Consider the following 16,223-nt stretch of genomic DNA (forward strand, 5'->3'; position numbering starts at 1 on the left):
ACCATGACCTGCAGACCACATGTGTTAGAACAATCTATACCGATAAAATTCTCCAGCAAACATCTCCAAAACCAGAACCATAATTGGCAATCAAACACAGAAAAAGATCACTTTCCAGACAAAGACTCTTTACATTCAATTAAAATTGGCGTGAGCTTCTCATTAAGGGCATTAAGCTAGTGAAATCGAGGCTTGGTAGATAAAAGGCTGTTTTAATGGTGGAGCTATAGAGTGTTTAGGAGTTACCATTACTTCGAAAGAGATGCAGGATATCGCACAAAATGGTAAGGGAGAGTGGACTCATTGATGTCCACAACCTCTAATCACTCTCCTCTTCTTATCTTCTCAAACTCAGCCTCTCTTTTCTCCTCAGGGTACAACGCATGCTCGGGGGTGTGTAACACTAGCTCTGGTCCCTTTCCATCATCCTTAAACGTTTTTTTTTTTTTTTTTTTTTTTTTTTTTCATTTTTTTTTTGTTTTAGACATATGAAGGATGATGGGGGATCTTCTTCTGATATTGCCCCAGGAGCATGCGGACCGTATCCTAGACTCTCTCTCTGCTCAAAACAACTCGCGGACTCGGATTTATACAATTTCGGAGCAGGTGCTCGCTGGGTTGGAGCACGTGCTCTGTCCGTCCGGCTTTTTCCTCTTTGGTTCTCCAGCAAGAGCGAGTTAGAGATTGTGTCAGTCCTGCTCTCCCCGACCGTTTTGCACATAGCTGCACAGAATGAGAAAACAAAAATACAAGTGCAAGTGGTTTGAAAGGAGGTTAGGCTCGGGGTGGTACTAACTTAAAATGAGCTAGCTATTCAGGATCAGCAAGATTGGCAAAATGAATAAGAAGTCATGAATATGTGACACGTTCCCTATCCTAATGCCCAAAACGAGAAGAATTTAAATCCGGTTAGGTTCCAATAAAGTAGAGTCTAAGTCTTTCCGGTGAAACCTTAATGGGATGAAGCTTTTCTGGCCAGGAGAAGGGTCCGAATGTGAAGAGGTATTAGCTCGTCTCTGTACTCTTAGTTCTGCAACAATGGTCACTAGGAAAAACGGTCAAACTCACAAATGGTTAAAAACATCACAGATTTCGGTCCTAATTCCCACAAGTTTTGGTTCGACTCACATGACAAACTGACTCAATAAAAAGAAAAATAAAGAAAACAAATGTCATAGGTGACCCTCCCCCGGACTTACTTCACACCGTCTCCGGTGTGAAAATAAGCCAAAGAGAGACCTAGACAAGAAGAAGAAGGAGAAGAAGAAACGAGGAGGGTTTTGCGAGTTGGTAGGCTAGTGGGCCTGGTGGGCCTGAGCCAAAGAATTGCATTGAACTTACCTGGCCCAATCGCTCCTCTCGTTTTTTTTTTCTTTTGTTCTCAGTTCGCCGAGCATGTGCATTGGGTTGCTCGCGTCCTGCGAGCATGTGCTCCGCATCTTTTTTCTTTTTTTTCAGTTCGCCGAGCATGTGCTCCGCATCTCCTTCCTTGTTGTGTTCACTGTTTTTTGCAAAATGCTCTTGATCTCCCGGTTAGAGATCTCAACTTGGCCGCTTGTTTGTGGGTGGTAGGGGGTGGCGACCTTGTGCCTCACTCCATTCTTCTTGAGAAGACTCTCAAAGACCTTGTTAATGAAATGCGATCCACCATCGCTAATGACTACCCGTGGGACACCAAACCGTGGGAAAATAACCGACTTGAACATCTTGAGCACGGTCTTTGCATCATTATTGGGGCTGGCCAAAGCTTCTACCCACTTGGACACGTAATCTACAGCCACCAATATGTACTCATTGCCGAATGAGTTCAGGAAAGGTCCCATGAAGTCAATTCCCCAAACATCAAATACTTCAACCTCCAAGATGAAATTCTGAGGCATCTCATTCCTCCTGCTGATGTTCCCTTGTCTCTGACATGTGTCGCAAGTAGGCACAAACCGCTGCGCATCTCTGAACATGGTAGGCCACCAATAACCCGCTTGAAGAGCTTTGGACACGGTTTTGAAAGTAGCAAAGTGTCCAGCATAGGGTGAGCTATGGCAATGAAACAAGACTCCAGGAACCTCCTCCTCAGTCACACACCTCCTGAAAACACCATCCGAGCAATGCCTATAGAGGTAAGGCTCATCCCAAAAATACCGCCTTATGTCTTTTAGGAACTTCTTCTTCTTGTTCCCCACAAACTCAGTAGGTTCTTTCTCTGCTGCTAGGTAGTTTGCATACTCTCCAAACCAAGGAAAACTCGGCTGTTTGTTGGTATCGATTGCCTTGCACGGGGTTTTCGGAGCATTTGCTCCCAGGCGGAGCATGTGCTCGGCGGGATCAAAGATGCCAATCGAGTAAACATGTTCTTCAGGAAGGCTATCATCCAAGGGTAGCTCTTCTTCTATCCTCATTCTTGACAAGTGATCTGCAACTCCGTTCTCAATACCCTTCTTGTCTTTAATCTCCAAGTCAAACTCTTGAAGCAACAAAATCCAACGGAGTAGCCTTGGTTTTGCATCCTTCTTGGTCAGTAGATACCTCAATGCTGCATGATCAGTGTGAACAACCACTTTGGAACCAACAAGGTATGATCAGAACTTCTCAAAAGCAAACACAACCGCTAAAAGTTCTTTCTCGGTTGTAGCGTACTTGCACTGAGCCTCATCCAAGGTGCGGCTGGCATAGTATATCACGTGCAGCTTCTTGTCTTTTCTCTGTCCCAGGACTGCTCCCACGGCATAATCACTCGCATCAGTCATGACCTCAAAGGGAAGGTCCCAATTTGGCGGTTGTACAATCGGAGCGCTAACCAAAGCTCCTTTGATCGTGTGAAAGGCCTCCAAGCAAGCAGAATCGAAATCAAACTTCACTTCCTTACACAACAGCTGGGTAAGTGGTCTTGCTATCTTGGAGAAATCCTTAATGAACCGTCTGTAGAAACCGGCGTGGCCAAGGAAACTGCGGATCCCTTTTACCGAATTAGGCGGTTGTAAACTCATCATCACCTCAACCTTGGCTTTGTCAACCTCAATCCCCTTTTCAGAAATCTTGTGTCCCAGCACTATCCCATCTCTGACCATGAAGTGGTATTTCTCCCAACTCAGCACCAGATGTTTGTCTTCACACCGCTGCAACGCCCTGCACAAATTAGACAAACAAACGGAAAAGGAGCTCCCATAGACGGAGAAATCGTCCATGAAAACTTCCATTATATCCTCAATCAGGTCAGTGAAAATGGACATCATGCATCGTTGGAAGGTCGCTGGTGCATTGCACAAGCCAAACGGTATTCTGCGGTAAGCAAAGGTGCCGTAAGGACATGTGAATGTGGTCTTCTCTTGATCGTCGGGATGGATTGGGATCTGAAAGAAACCTGAATAGCCATCTAAGAAACAGTAGTAAGGATGGTTAGCCAATCTCTCAAGCATTTGATCAATAAACGGCAAAGGAAAATGATCCTTACGGGTCGCAGCATTAAGTTTTCTATAGTCTATGCACATGCGATGTCCCGTAACTGTCCTAGTAGGAATCAACTCATCCTTATCATTCTTAACCACTGTAATTCCACCTTTCTTAGGGACTACATGAACTGGACTAATCCAGGAACTATCAGAAATAGCATAAATTACACCCGCATCTAGAAGTTTCATTATCTCTTTCTTAACAACATCCTTTAGATTCGGGTTCAACCTCCTCTGATGTTCTACCGAAGTCATTGATTCATCTTCTAGATGTATCCTATGCATGCAAAGATCTGGTGAGATTCCTGGGATGTCATCTAGTGAATACCCTAGAGCATTTCTATACTTCCTAAGTTCACAAAGGAGCAAAGCGGTCTCTACATTGTTTAGTTCAGAGTTCACTATCACGGGGTATGTAGAGTTAGGACCTAGCAACGCGTACCTTAGTCCGGCTGGAAGTGGTTTTAGCTCTACCTTTGGAGCTCTTAACTCGCTCCAAGGACCGTCCACTGACTTTACCGGAGCATGTGCTCCAGAATCCGGTGCAGGTGCTCCCTCGGCGGATTCCTCCCCTGATTGGTTCTCATCGTCTAGGCTGGCGTAAGCTACCAGTTGCTAGAACCGTGTACCTGCATCCAAAATGCGTGTAAAACCACCAGCTTCCTCATTCAAGAATCCATACTTACCCTCTGCCTTTGTCAAGGCAACCTCCAACGGGTCGAGAGTGAGAACTTCATCGGTAACCTCATGTGCAACCTCTGAACCATCATCAACCACAAAAGTCTGACCATCTATCATAGGTTTCTTGAGCAGCTTGTTCATCTCAAACCTTGCAATCATATCTCCCAGCTGGAGATCGATCGCTCCCCCTTGCACATCTATAATCGCACCAGCTGTGCATAAGAATGATCTACCTAAGATTAGGGGGTCACGTGGTTCTTCTTCAAGTTCCAGAACCACAAAGTCTGCTGGTATAAGCATGTCCCCTATCTGGACATGTAAATCCTCCAACACTCCTATGGGGCGTTTGGTGGATCTATCCGCGAATACTAACGAAATCCGTGTAGACTTGAACTTCGTGTATCCCAGCCTTTTAGTCACTGAATATGGCATAAGGTTCACACTGGAACCTAGATCACAGAGGGAGTTTGCAAAAATCGTTTTACCGATTCTCACGGATAAGACAAATCGCCCTGGATCATCTCTCTTCTTGAGCACTTTGTTTTGCAGCACAGCACTGCACTCTCTTGAAACCATCATCACGTTCTCTTCCTCTGACACTCGCCCAGAAACTAACCCTTTCACATATCTCTTCAAAGCAGGTATCATCTGAACAGCATCAGCTAGGGGTAGTTTTACCGTCAATTCTCTCAACATCTCCTTGCACTTTGCATCCTCCAAATCCTTGCGAGATTTCTTAGGAGGAAAAGGGTAAGGAACCCTAGGGGTGTACACGCGTGCATGAGGTACCTCAGTAGGAACTGCCTGATCGGGAGTCGGGAGCACGTGCTCACTGGATGGGAGCACATGCTCGCCGGATGCTTCGGCTTCTTTTTGACTCAACGGTGGAGTCTCAGCAGCATGTTGAGGAAGGTATTCTTCAGCAATACCCTTGCCCTTGTCAATCCTAGCGGATGGTGCTTCTCTAGGGGGTAACTTCTTTCCTCCCCTTAGCTCAATCGCATTGACATACTCGTTCCGCGGGTTTGCTTCCCCTTTTCCGGGCAGAGTCCCAGGAGTTCTTTTCACGACTTCAGCAGTCTGTGCAACCTGAACATCAAGCTTCTTCACATGTGACATTACTGCCTCATACTTTCCATTAAGGTCATTGTACATGGTATCGACCTTAGCGTTGATTTCCACTGAAGCTTTTTGTTGATTTACCAAGAGTTGTTGCATCATGTTTTTCAGCTCATCCTGAGAGCTGCTAGCAGATGAAGGTCCCAACTGTTGGTTGGTGAAAGGCAGTGCTTGTTGAGCGCTTGTATATGCCTGCTGGTTCCCCCCTTGGAAGCGGTTTTGAGTGGGTAAAAACTGTTTGCCTTGGAAGTTGTTTGAGAAGGTTTTCTGATAACCCATCTGATTCTGAGCTCCTTGTTGCGGATACACCTGATCCTGAGGGTTCTCCACGTTGGTGCTTCTATAGGACAAATTCGGATGGCTTCTGTAGTTCGGGTTGAAACCCCTGTTCTGCACAAAACCTTGCCCACTCACATAATTAACCTCCATTGTTTCATCATCTCCATCACAAATCTCCTGAGCTAGCGCATGTCTCCGGTCTCATCGACAAAATGGACAGTTTTCTGGCTCCCCTTCAGAAGAAGGTTCACCTTGGCTGTCAACTCGTCAATCTTTTGCGTATCGACACTGTTGACCTTCACGGACCTGTCATACTCAGGAGCCTTGTTGCTGGAGCTTGCAGCTAGGTTCTCAATCAACTGATATGCTCCTTCCTTAGACTTTGTCATAAAATCCCCATTGCTGGCCGAGTTGAGAATGTTTCTGTAGTCCCAGTTAACTCCATCATAGAAAATGCCCAGAATCTGTTCATCACTGAATCCATGGTGCGGACACTCTCTACGGTACTCTTTGTACCTCTCCCAAGCCTCGCAGAAGGCTTCTCCAGTGTGCTGTTGGAACAATGAAATCTTGTTCCTCAGGGCAGCGATCTTAGCCTTGGTGTAGAAATGGTCCAGAAACGCAGACCTACACTGTTCCCATGATGTCAGAGACCCAGGTGGCAATGACTTCAGCCAACGTGAAGCTCTATCCGCAAGAGAGAAGGGAAAGAGCTTGCACTTCAGAAAGTCTGGCGGTATCCCATTTGAACCAGTGGTGCTACATATCTCCTCAAAATTCTCGATGTGGTCCATCGGAATCTCAGCTGGGAGACCGTAAAATAGGTGCTGCTTCACTAGAGAGATCATATGTGGCTTGATCTCAAAATCTTGGCTCGGGATGGTGGGAGGAACAATCGCCGCTCGGTTGGTGTAGGACACATGCGGGTTGTCCTTGTCCCCAATGGACGGTTGCGGCGGCGCGGCTCTTTCGTGTTGAGCACGGAGCAACTGCCCCAACTGTTGTCGAAGTTGTTGCAACTCGGCAGCCATATCCTCATTGTTTCTGTTGTCACCCATGTTGACGGATTGAAACTTTCTGTTCTTGCGGTTTGTTCTTTCTGCCAAGGAGAGCTCTGCGGCTGACAAAGCGACTAGTTCTTCGGTGTTGTTTCTTCTTGTAGATCTTCTTGACATGCACCTGAAACACATGCAAAGAAGAAGCAGAAAGACAAATCAGTAAGGTCTTAGTCTAGTAATTTCGCCAAAAACCAAAGGTAAAAATTTGGTCCCCGGCAACGGCGCCAAAAACTTGATACACAGAGTTTTAAACCCTATTTTCCTACTGCAAGTGCACAGCAAAGAAGTAGTACTTAGGGGTCGAATCCCACGAAGACCAAGTTTTACTCTATGGTTCTATTGGTTCAATTTCAAGCTAAGACAATTCAAAGTTGGGTTTGTTTGGTAACAGTAACGCGATTAAAACGGTATAAAAAGGCAATAAGCAAAACACTAGATCAGGGGTAATTCTCGGGAATTTCAGAGACAGCAACTAAACAACTATTCAGGGCATAGATTAAGTACCAGTCTAGAACTCAAACATAAATATAAACTGATCCACTGTCGTGGCATCAATAACTCTATCTGATCGATTCTGTGCGGAAACGCGGAGCACGTGCTCAGACATCCGGAGCACATGCTCGGCGGTCCATAAACCCTAAACTGTCGTTTGAGCCCAGAATCGTAGACAAGCATTCAAGAACAGGAATGATAAGTTCACAAATCACCTACACATCAACTTTCGCAGGTCTAGAACAATTTGCCCACTAATGTCTTTTCTAGCAACCTATTACACTTTTGATGAATAGATAAACCTAGAATCATAGATTGAGTGATCAAATCAACCTAAGCATTAAGTCTAACAATAGTGAAGACAATCGATTATATAAAGCCCTATTTGTGTTTTGTTGCTAACCCATGAAACCCCTTTTGAAACCCCTAATCTAGCAAAGAAAACTACTCAGACATAGAGAAATGAATCATAGCAAAAGATGAGAAATTCAATGACATAAAAATAAAAAGGGTTCAGAGAATGCTTCACAAGGTGGCCGTTCTTCTTCCTCTCACAAAAACGTCGCTCAAAAACAAAAGAAAAGGTATATTTTCTCTTTCCTAAAACCCTAGGTTAAATAGCATACAAGTAGAGAAAAATAAGGAAAGAATCCAAATTCAAATCTCCCTATTAAAAAGCGATCTCAGCCCTCTTTCTCTCACAAAGGATCGCCTAAAATAAGGGGAATTAGGCAGGGAATCGGCGCCTAGATGTTTGCCACGTGTCGTCATGAAACCGTAGAGTTGGGAGCATGTGCTCGGAAATCGGGAGCATGTGCTCCTGGGTCTAAAATCAGCTTTTTTGCTCCAATTCAACTCCTTTCTGCTCCGATTGCTCCTGCTGTTCCAATCCTTGCTTTTAGCTTCCTAGCCTCTTATTATAACCTGAAAAGGACTCAAACAACTACAAAACTATCAAATAAACGGGGTCAAAGTGAGTCAAAACCGTAACATATCAGACCACTAGTTGTAGTTTATTATTATATTATATTTATTATTTATTATTTAAAAAAAAAACGGGTCGGGTTGTTTCACTAATGTTCCAAAACGTTTGTGGAGTGATGTTGTTCTTGCGGCATGTTATCTAATCAACCGTATTCCCACAAAGATTTTGCAAGATGTCTCTCCATTCAAGGTACTAAACAAAGAACAACCTACATTTGATCACTTACGAGTGTTTTGGTTGTGTTTGTTTTGTTTTAAGCCCAGGAGAATTACGTGACAAACTTGATGCCAAAAGTACCAAAAGGATGCTTATCGGCTACTCTACTACACAAAAGGGCTACAAATGTTATGATCCTGAAGCTAGGCGGGTTCTAGTTTCTCGTGATGTGAAGTTTGTTGAAACTCAAGGATACTATGGCCAGAGAAACTGGGATGATCTTCGCAACTTGTCTACCTTAACCTCCGATCGGGACAAACAAAATCTAACTGAGCCAAACTCACTAGAAGGGCCTATTCCACCAGTGGACGCCGACTTAAGTCCATCAACGGCAACTGACCATGGCCCCAACCCGATAGACACGACACATGCCGATAGAGAAGACTTACAAACTGATGAAACAGATGTACACTCTGAGGTAGAAACCACACCAAATGCAGTTGAAGATGAAGAAAATGATCATGAGGAAATCACTCCCCTACGACGAATTCAAAGGCTAAAATTCGACCCATCAAACAGGAAGAACACTCGCGTGTACTTCAACAATGTTGTTGTTTCCCATCCGATTCAAGCCGTCTGTACCCTTGCTCATTTTCCCCTGGAACACCAGATTTTCCTTGGTCAAGTTGACAAGCATTGGGTACCCCAAACCTATGATGAAGCAAAGGAACATAAGGTGTGGCGTGATGCCGTTAGTGCCGAGAAAACGGCCATGGAGCAAAACCACACATGGGACGAGGCAGATTTACCAAAAGATAAGAAGGCTGTCACCTCTCACTGGATCTTTACTATTAAATACAAGAGTGATGGGGAGATTGAACGCTACAAAGCAAGACTTGTTGCACGAGGATTCACACAAACGTAAGGGGAGGACTATCAGGATACGTTTGCTTCGGTCGCCAAACTTCACACAGTCCAAGTTGTTCTTTCATTAGCTACTAATTTGGATTGGGAACTTTGGCAAATGGATGTCAAGAATGCATTCTTACAAGGCGAACTTGAAGATGAAGTATACATGCGACCCCCACTGGACCTAGAAGATACTATTGGTCCGGGCAAGGTATTCAAACTCAAAAAGGCTATTTATGGCTTGAAACAGTCACCAAGAGCATGGTACCACAAACTGAGCACTACCTTACTTGGGAGAGGCTTTCGCAAATCTGAGGCTGATCACACCCTCTTCACATTACCAAGCGCCAAAGGTATTGTAGTCATTCTAGCATATGTTGATGATATCATCATATCTGGAAGTGACAAGGTAGGCATTAAGGATACTAAAGATTTTCTTAAATCAGTCTTTGACATTAAAGATCTAGGAGAGCTTAAATATTTTCTTGGGATAGAAGTATATAGATCTAATGAGGGTTTATTTCTATCACAAAGAAAAAATGCTCATGATCTTTTGAGTGAAGCAGGAAAACTCGGATCAAAGGCAGTGACAACACCACTTGAAGAAAACTATAAGACATGAGGAAAGGGGGAGCTTGAAGCTCCATTTGAAAATGTTACAAGATATCGGCGATTAGTAGGTAAGCTCATATACCTTACCATTACTCGACCTGATATTTGTTTTGCTGTGAACCAGGTAAGCCAACACATGAAAAACCCAACCATACATCACTGAAACATGGTGAATCGGATCCTCAAGTACATCAAGGGTTCACCGGGACAAGGCATTTGGATGGGAAGAAATGAAAACACTGAATTGGTGGGATATTGCGATGCTGACTATGCTGGAGATCGTGAGGATCATCAATCTACCACTCGATATTGCACATTCCTAGGAGGCAACCTAGTAACATGTAAAAGCAAGAAACAAAAGGTGGTGTCACTATCTAGTGTTGAAGCTGAATATAGAGCCATGAGGAAACTAACTACCGAATTGATGTGGTTGAAAGCATTACTAAAGGATCTTGGAGTTGAGTCTTCAAAGCCTACCACAATGCACTGTGACAATGAAGCAGCTATTCACATAGCCACAAACTCGGTGTTTCACGAGAGGACAAAACACATCAAAGTCGATTGTCATAAGGTGCGAGAATCAGCTTGGTGTCACTCTTCCATCCCACACCAACAGCAAAGAACAACTAGCTGACATTCTTACCAAGGCAGCCAGTCCACAAGTGTGTGAGTATATTCACTCTAAGCTCGGTCTTAAAGACCTTACTCGGCCATGAGCTTTCCTAACACGACACCTACACTCTTTTTCCCTTATGTATAGTTTTTTCCAAGTGGTTTTCTATACTAAGGTTTTTAATGAGGTGGGTGTTCGTTAGTCCAAGTTTAATCAATAAATTTATATGATTAAGCTTGAGGGGGAGTATGAGAACTCACACACCATGTCTGTACAACCATCACGTCCGTACGTTCGTACAATGTGCGACATGGGTCGTCCGTACCATTTGGAGAATCCACACGTCCAGCCTATGAAGATATGTCTCCAAAGGTAAAGGAACATCTAGATCCTTCCTACAAAGAGCCGTTAGCGAGTTTGAAGCAAGTGGGAGAGTTCAAGTCAACCAAAGATCACATGTCTAGCTTAAGGAAGGATGTCACTATCATTATGTGTAATTGTGCATAGTATCTTCTAGGAATATTCCCTTTGTAAATTGTCTATATTTAGTTTGTATCTAGGATCTAAATCAAATAAGAAGAGAGAATTCTCTTTCTCCAATTTTACACTTTTCCGATTCACTCTTTCACTCATACACTTTCACACTCGCTTACACTTCGTTACACTCGCTCATACTTCGTCACTGTGTTCTTTCTAAACTTACACTCCTTGGGTTCCTTATCTTTTTTAGATCTCTCCTGTAAACCTAGAGAATTTCTTGCATTTTGCTCGTCTCTTCCTAAATATCTTAGATTTTCGCTACCCAAATAATTTTTTCGATATAGATTCGCCTCTCCTCCAAGGTCCGTGAAATGTTTTCGCTAGAGATGAACATTGAGTGAAAGATGAACAGATTTTGACACGGCGACCTTAGTTCTCGAGATCGATTAGCTTCTCACTTCCCCTCAAGATTACATGACACATTTTCATGAAAAGGTCATCATGATCCGAATCGATTCCACCAGAGATAGAAAACTAATACAGTAAAACATCTATAAATTAATAATGTTGGGACCAAGACATTTTATTAATTTATAGTGATATTAATTTATCTATAAATTAATAATTATTAATTTATAGATATATTTTTAATAGTTTAACTTTTAAAAATTAAGAATTGAAACAATTTTAACAATAATTTCAGATATTCAAAATATTATGGTATTGGAATTGAATTTGTAATATTTAGAAAACATTATTAACAATAAATTACAAATACAATAACAAATTCACTTATACACATGTTATACATAAAACTAAATTTATGAATAATAATATAAATTGTTGTATTTTAATAGTCAATCAAACTATCAAAATGTAAATTATGGATATCGAGAAATTAAAAACTTAAAAAAAATGTAGCTATCTTTATGACATATTATAAAATATTTTATATCATTTTATTTTGAAAATACTACATAAGAATTGTTTTATAGATATGAGCTTCATGAGAAACATACATTCTTATATCAGCACATATAAATATATATATATATATATATATGTAAATTTACATGATTATTAATTTATGATATTATTAGGACCATATTTTACATGGGGATTTCAGAAAAGTTATTATCGTATTATCTTATCGAATTTTGTTATTTTTTACACTGGTCCGACTTGGGACTGTCAAAATTTATTAATTTATAGTGTTTATTAATTTATAGTGTTTATTAATTTATAGAGTATTAATTTATAGAGGTTTTACTGTATATATATATTCTTGCGTCATTGTCGTTGTTTTCAATGAATAACTTTAAGCCCACTTATTTTAAAACTAATCCCAACAAAATAAGATCAAGTTTAAGAGAAAAAATGACATGGAAAAAAGAGACTTATTATAGGTTGAGACATGTTGAGTTGTATTATTTGAAATGTTTTTATTGGCTAACAATTTTAATGAGATTTCAAGCTGAGAAGAGTCTGAAATGCTAAGTTGTTAGATAAGGAGAGCAACACATTCTAGTTTTATTGTATTGATTACCAATTGACAATAAAAGAAAAATAATTAAAGAACCTTAATTCTCTAAGATGAGTTTTCTCTGTTTTTATATGGCTTTTCGTCTTCTTCAATTCCATAGGATCATTCTCTCTTTTTCGTGTATGTTTGCTGTAGTTGATTGGGTTTTAGGGTTTACTAGAAGAGGATTGTGATGTTTTAATTGGTGTGGAAGGTGGGTATGTTTTCTTGGTGACACTTCTTGCTGCCAACAAAAAAAAAAAGAAAAAAAGTTAAAGAATGAGACAAAAGTTTTATCTAGAAGACTTCGATGCCCCTCTGTATTGATTCACAATATAATATATACACGATTACAAAATGTTTTCCCAGCAATATATTGACAAGTATGGTAAGTGAATATCTTAGTTTATCACTCCCCCATAGTCCTAGCGGCATTTCGGATGATGCTAAGGCTGGATCGAAAATTGGTGAAGAGAGGAGTGGGGAGACCTTTGTTGAAGATATAATGCGTATTAATGAGAGGATGGGATGGGTAGGACGCGAACTTGGCCGAGAGCTATACGTTCTCTTACGAAGTGAATGTCTATCTCAATATGTTTAGTTCGTTGGTGCTGGACTGGATTGTTGGACAAATCCATGAACTTGTGATTATGTTTCTAGGGTCCTCAGAAAGCGAGTGTGTAGCTCTAAATCATAATTTTTTTTTTATTGATTAATAAGTGTGAAAAGAAGAAGATTCATGAACATAATTTGCTATAAAGAAAACGAAACTTAGATTGACCCTATTTGGGAAAAATCAATGAACATGAAAGAGAGAAGTAAACAGATATAAATTTGGTCTAACGTCTTACAAGCTTTGTTTCGTCCGCAAATGCTCTGTATTTATCTGAAAACAGAGAAAAAAGGAAGAGAAAGACTTACAGAGTTAGACAAGATACTTCTAACTCTGTAGAGATTTGTATAAGGAAATGGGAACGATGGGACCATCCAATGGATGGCTACCTACTTTGAAGGACGGCGTGTTGCGTCTCCGAGAAGTAAATATAAACAGTGTCACAGATCCAAAACGCATTTTGCTGCCTCCTCTTGTAACTCTGCCTTATTGCCAAACCCAATATATCACCAACGTGGCCATGTCTTCGTCTTTCCCTGAAGAAGAGGACTGTGTTGTGGCTGTCAAGTTCTTGGGTCCTCAGCTCAGCTTTTGCAGACCGGCTCAAAGCAACTCCGAGTGGGTCAACGTCCGAATGACAGACCCCTGCTTCTTCTCCTCCCTTGTCATGTATTCTAAGAAAGATGACATGTTTCGCATAGCCGGCTCTGGAGGCCACCTCATCGGATCATGGGATCTCCACAACCCTAGCAACAACCCAAAGTTGCAGAGCTTGCGGTTTCAAAACCTTCCCAAGATGTCCGAGACAAAACGAGAGCTTTTGGATTCGTGTAACACAAGGGAACATTTGGTGGAGTCGGTAACCACCAGTGAAACTTTGATGGTTAAGTTGTACAGGAAGTCCGCAGAGATCGTCGAAGGTGTTCCGAGAAGGAAAACAGAAGCAATAATGGTGTTCAGGCTAGACGAAGAAGGAAACGCTGTTTACACTCAAAACATCGGAGATCAAAACATTTTCCTCACAAATTCTGAAGCTTTCTGTGTCCCTTCGAGCAACACTTTCTGCATGCGTCAATCTAACACAGCCGAATTCTTCAATGTCGACGAACATGTCAGATTTTTCAGGCTGGCTAAGCAAAAGTGGGATTGCTAGAGTCACAACTCCATCTCAAAATAAAAAAATAGTTTGGAATTAAGTTCAGAGTCTACAGTCTCTTCTCTTTTAAACCTTTCAAACATCAAAATCTATTTTTTATATAATCTCCATGAGACTGATATATAATCTTGCAGAAACGTACTTTGCTATATAATCTCTCATCAGTCGCCCAACTAATCTTATGTTTAAACAATATCAAAACTATCTTCTTTGAAACAGGAGTAATGCAAAGATCGTACTTCAAACTGATTGATATACAGAAGAAGTTGTACATTTGTATTCATATGAAACATATACAGTAGTATGATTTAAGTAAATGTGTATGAGTATAAAACAGAAAACCTTGATTATACCGTTTTTATTGCCGTCACAGACATATCGCAAATCGTATAGCCAAGAGTTGATCACAGTACGGACACATGGTATCTTCACCAACCCACTCCATAAACTACGCAACATTGAAGCAGAGTTTCTCTGCTTTATGCTACTTGGTAATATATACATATATATATGCATAATCAAATCGGGGTTGTTTTGATTAACTCACTTGCGGTTAAATGTTTGGTTCACCAGTTCCATTGCATTCTACACCAGTTCAAAATAATCGTATTTTTTTGAAATGACATCAGTTTCTTGTTACATATGCAGGTCCGTGCTATATATTTGAAGGTCTAAAACAATGTGGATAAAGTATGGCATTTCGATATATATTTTCCATACATTTTAAACTTTATACATTTTGATACAATATATTTATTATATATATATAATACTATAGAGTAAATGAAAAGGGTTCAAACTTAGTGAAACCAAGACACCAAGAACTCTTCGCTAAACTCATAATAATTTTTATAAGTTATAACTAGCGGTTTAACAAACTTTACTCCTCTAGTGTCAATAGACATATTATGTATGACTTGAGCATCAACTTTTTTCCCGAAAATACTACATTAATATTTTTTTTTTTTTTTTTTTTTTTTTTTAAAAAAAACCTTTTCATTCATCTTATGGAAGAGATGCAGATTACATCAGTGCTCCAATATTTGATAACCTACGACAAGAACAACAAGGAAAGAGATACAATTATTGGAACACTCGAACATTAGTATCTTACAACTGACCGTATTTTTTGTGATGTTATGATTCCAACGATCTCCAAAAACAACCTCAAGATGACAACACTAATAATTCAACACGAACAAATATGATTTTAAATTCATAGAAAATACTACAAACTAATACTTACTATATAAAGATTTAAGAAAGGTTTGATAAATAAAAATGCTTAATTTGGAAAAATGAGCCTACATACTAATCCTTCAAACACGGGAGATAGATAAAAAAATTACGGGAGTTAGATAAAAGATTTCCATTACCATCGAATTAATGTACGTAGAATCATCACTATCGCTAAAATGTTACATATATAGTGCTCACTTATTGTTTTTTTTCTTGTTGTTGTTTGAATGAGAAAGAGAGATCAATTTTGGATTTGGGATCCAGGAGAATATGATCGCGATACTATCGTTTACGGAAAGAAATTATGGTCTCCATTCATTCCTCTGCACATAGGCGTAATTGTTCGTGCGATGAAGACGTGGTTCATCGTGAAGATCTTCAATGGCGTCTTTGGTGTGAGATGTATAATTGGATGGAATTACACTAGTAGCAAGCCAAATTTTATGATGAAAACAAGGACAACGATACGGACTAATTGGTATTGGATTGTCAAGATTTCAAAACTTTTTCCAAAAGCAGTGGGTTTTTTCTATGTGATGTGGAGTTACAACCAAAAAATGCCAGTACGGCATACATATCACATTCGAGTAGGATGGTTTATGAAGAAGGAACATAAGAGTAAGACTTATCTGAAGGAAGCATCGTCAATTTCACTCTTTTCATGCTTGTTATCTTCACTATATGGCACATATTTCTGCTTATGTAATAAATTGTTTTTGAAGTTTTGTATTGGTTTGGTACATGTTGTAATACCCAATTGATTAATAAAAGTTCTTGGAAGGAAAAAAAAAAAAGCATTTTTATTTATCATTGACTTTGATATTATGCAGAAATTGTAAATAAATTTTTATTTATCATTATGA

At 40.4% G+C, this 16,223-nt stretch overlaps 2 protein-coding genes and 1 non-coding gene across 3 annotated transcripts; all 3 read left to right on the plus strand.

The window, feature by feature from the left end:
* The first annotated feature begins 6,002 nt into the window (after positions 1–6,002).
* LOC147934084 (small nucleolar RNA R71) lies at positions 6,003–6,109 on the plus strand. The gene has a single exon (XR_015573429.1). It is a non-coding gene; the product is annotated as a small nucleolar RNA R71 (small nucleolar RNA).
* A 2,255-nt stretch (positions 6,110–8,364) lies between these two features.
* LOC147934085 (uncharacterized) lies at positions 8,365–9,141 on the plus strand. The gene has a single exon (XM_087472460.1). The coding sequence runs from the start codon at positions 8,365–8,367 to the stop codon at positions 9,139–9,141; it is 777 nt and encodes a 258-aa protein (XP_087328586.1).
* Positions 9,142–12,737: 3,596 nt separating this feature from the next.
* LOC147934086 (uncharacterized) lies at positions 12,738–14,161 on the plus strand. Its single transcript, XM_087472461.1, has 2 exons — positions 12,738–12,884; positions 13,300–14,161. The coding sequence occupies exons 1-2, from the start codon at positions 12,738–12,740 to the stop codon at positions 14,116–14,118; spliced, it is 966 nt and encodes a 321-aa protein (XP_087328587.1). The 3' UTR covers positions 14,119–14,161.
* Positions 14,162–16,223: the final 2,062 nt, after the last annotated feature.

This window comes from Camelina sativa, chromosome 11 (genome assembly GCF_030686135.1).
Source record: "Camelina sativa cultivar CO46 ecotype springtype chromosome 11, ASM3068613v1".
Lineage (NCBI taxonomy): Eukaryota > Viridiplantae > Streptophyta > Magnoliopsida > Brassicales > Brassicaceae > Camelina > Camelina sativa.

Bases quoted from the DNA above. Each gene is read 5' to 3' on its own strand.
- LOC147934086 (XM_087472461.1), top strand. From the start codon at position 12,738: ATGGTAAGTGAATATCTTAGTTTATCACTCCCCCATAGTCCTAGCGGC. The intron at 12,885-13,299 runs GTAGGACGCGAA...TACTTCTAACTC, and splicing joins TTAATGAGAGGATGGGATGG to TGTAGAGATTTGTATAAGGA.
- LOC147934085 (XM_087472460.1), top strand. From the start codon at position 8,365: ATGCTTATCGGCTACTCTACTACACAAAAGGGCTACAAATGTTATGAT.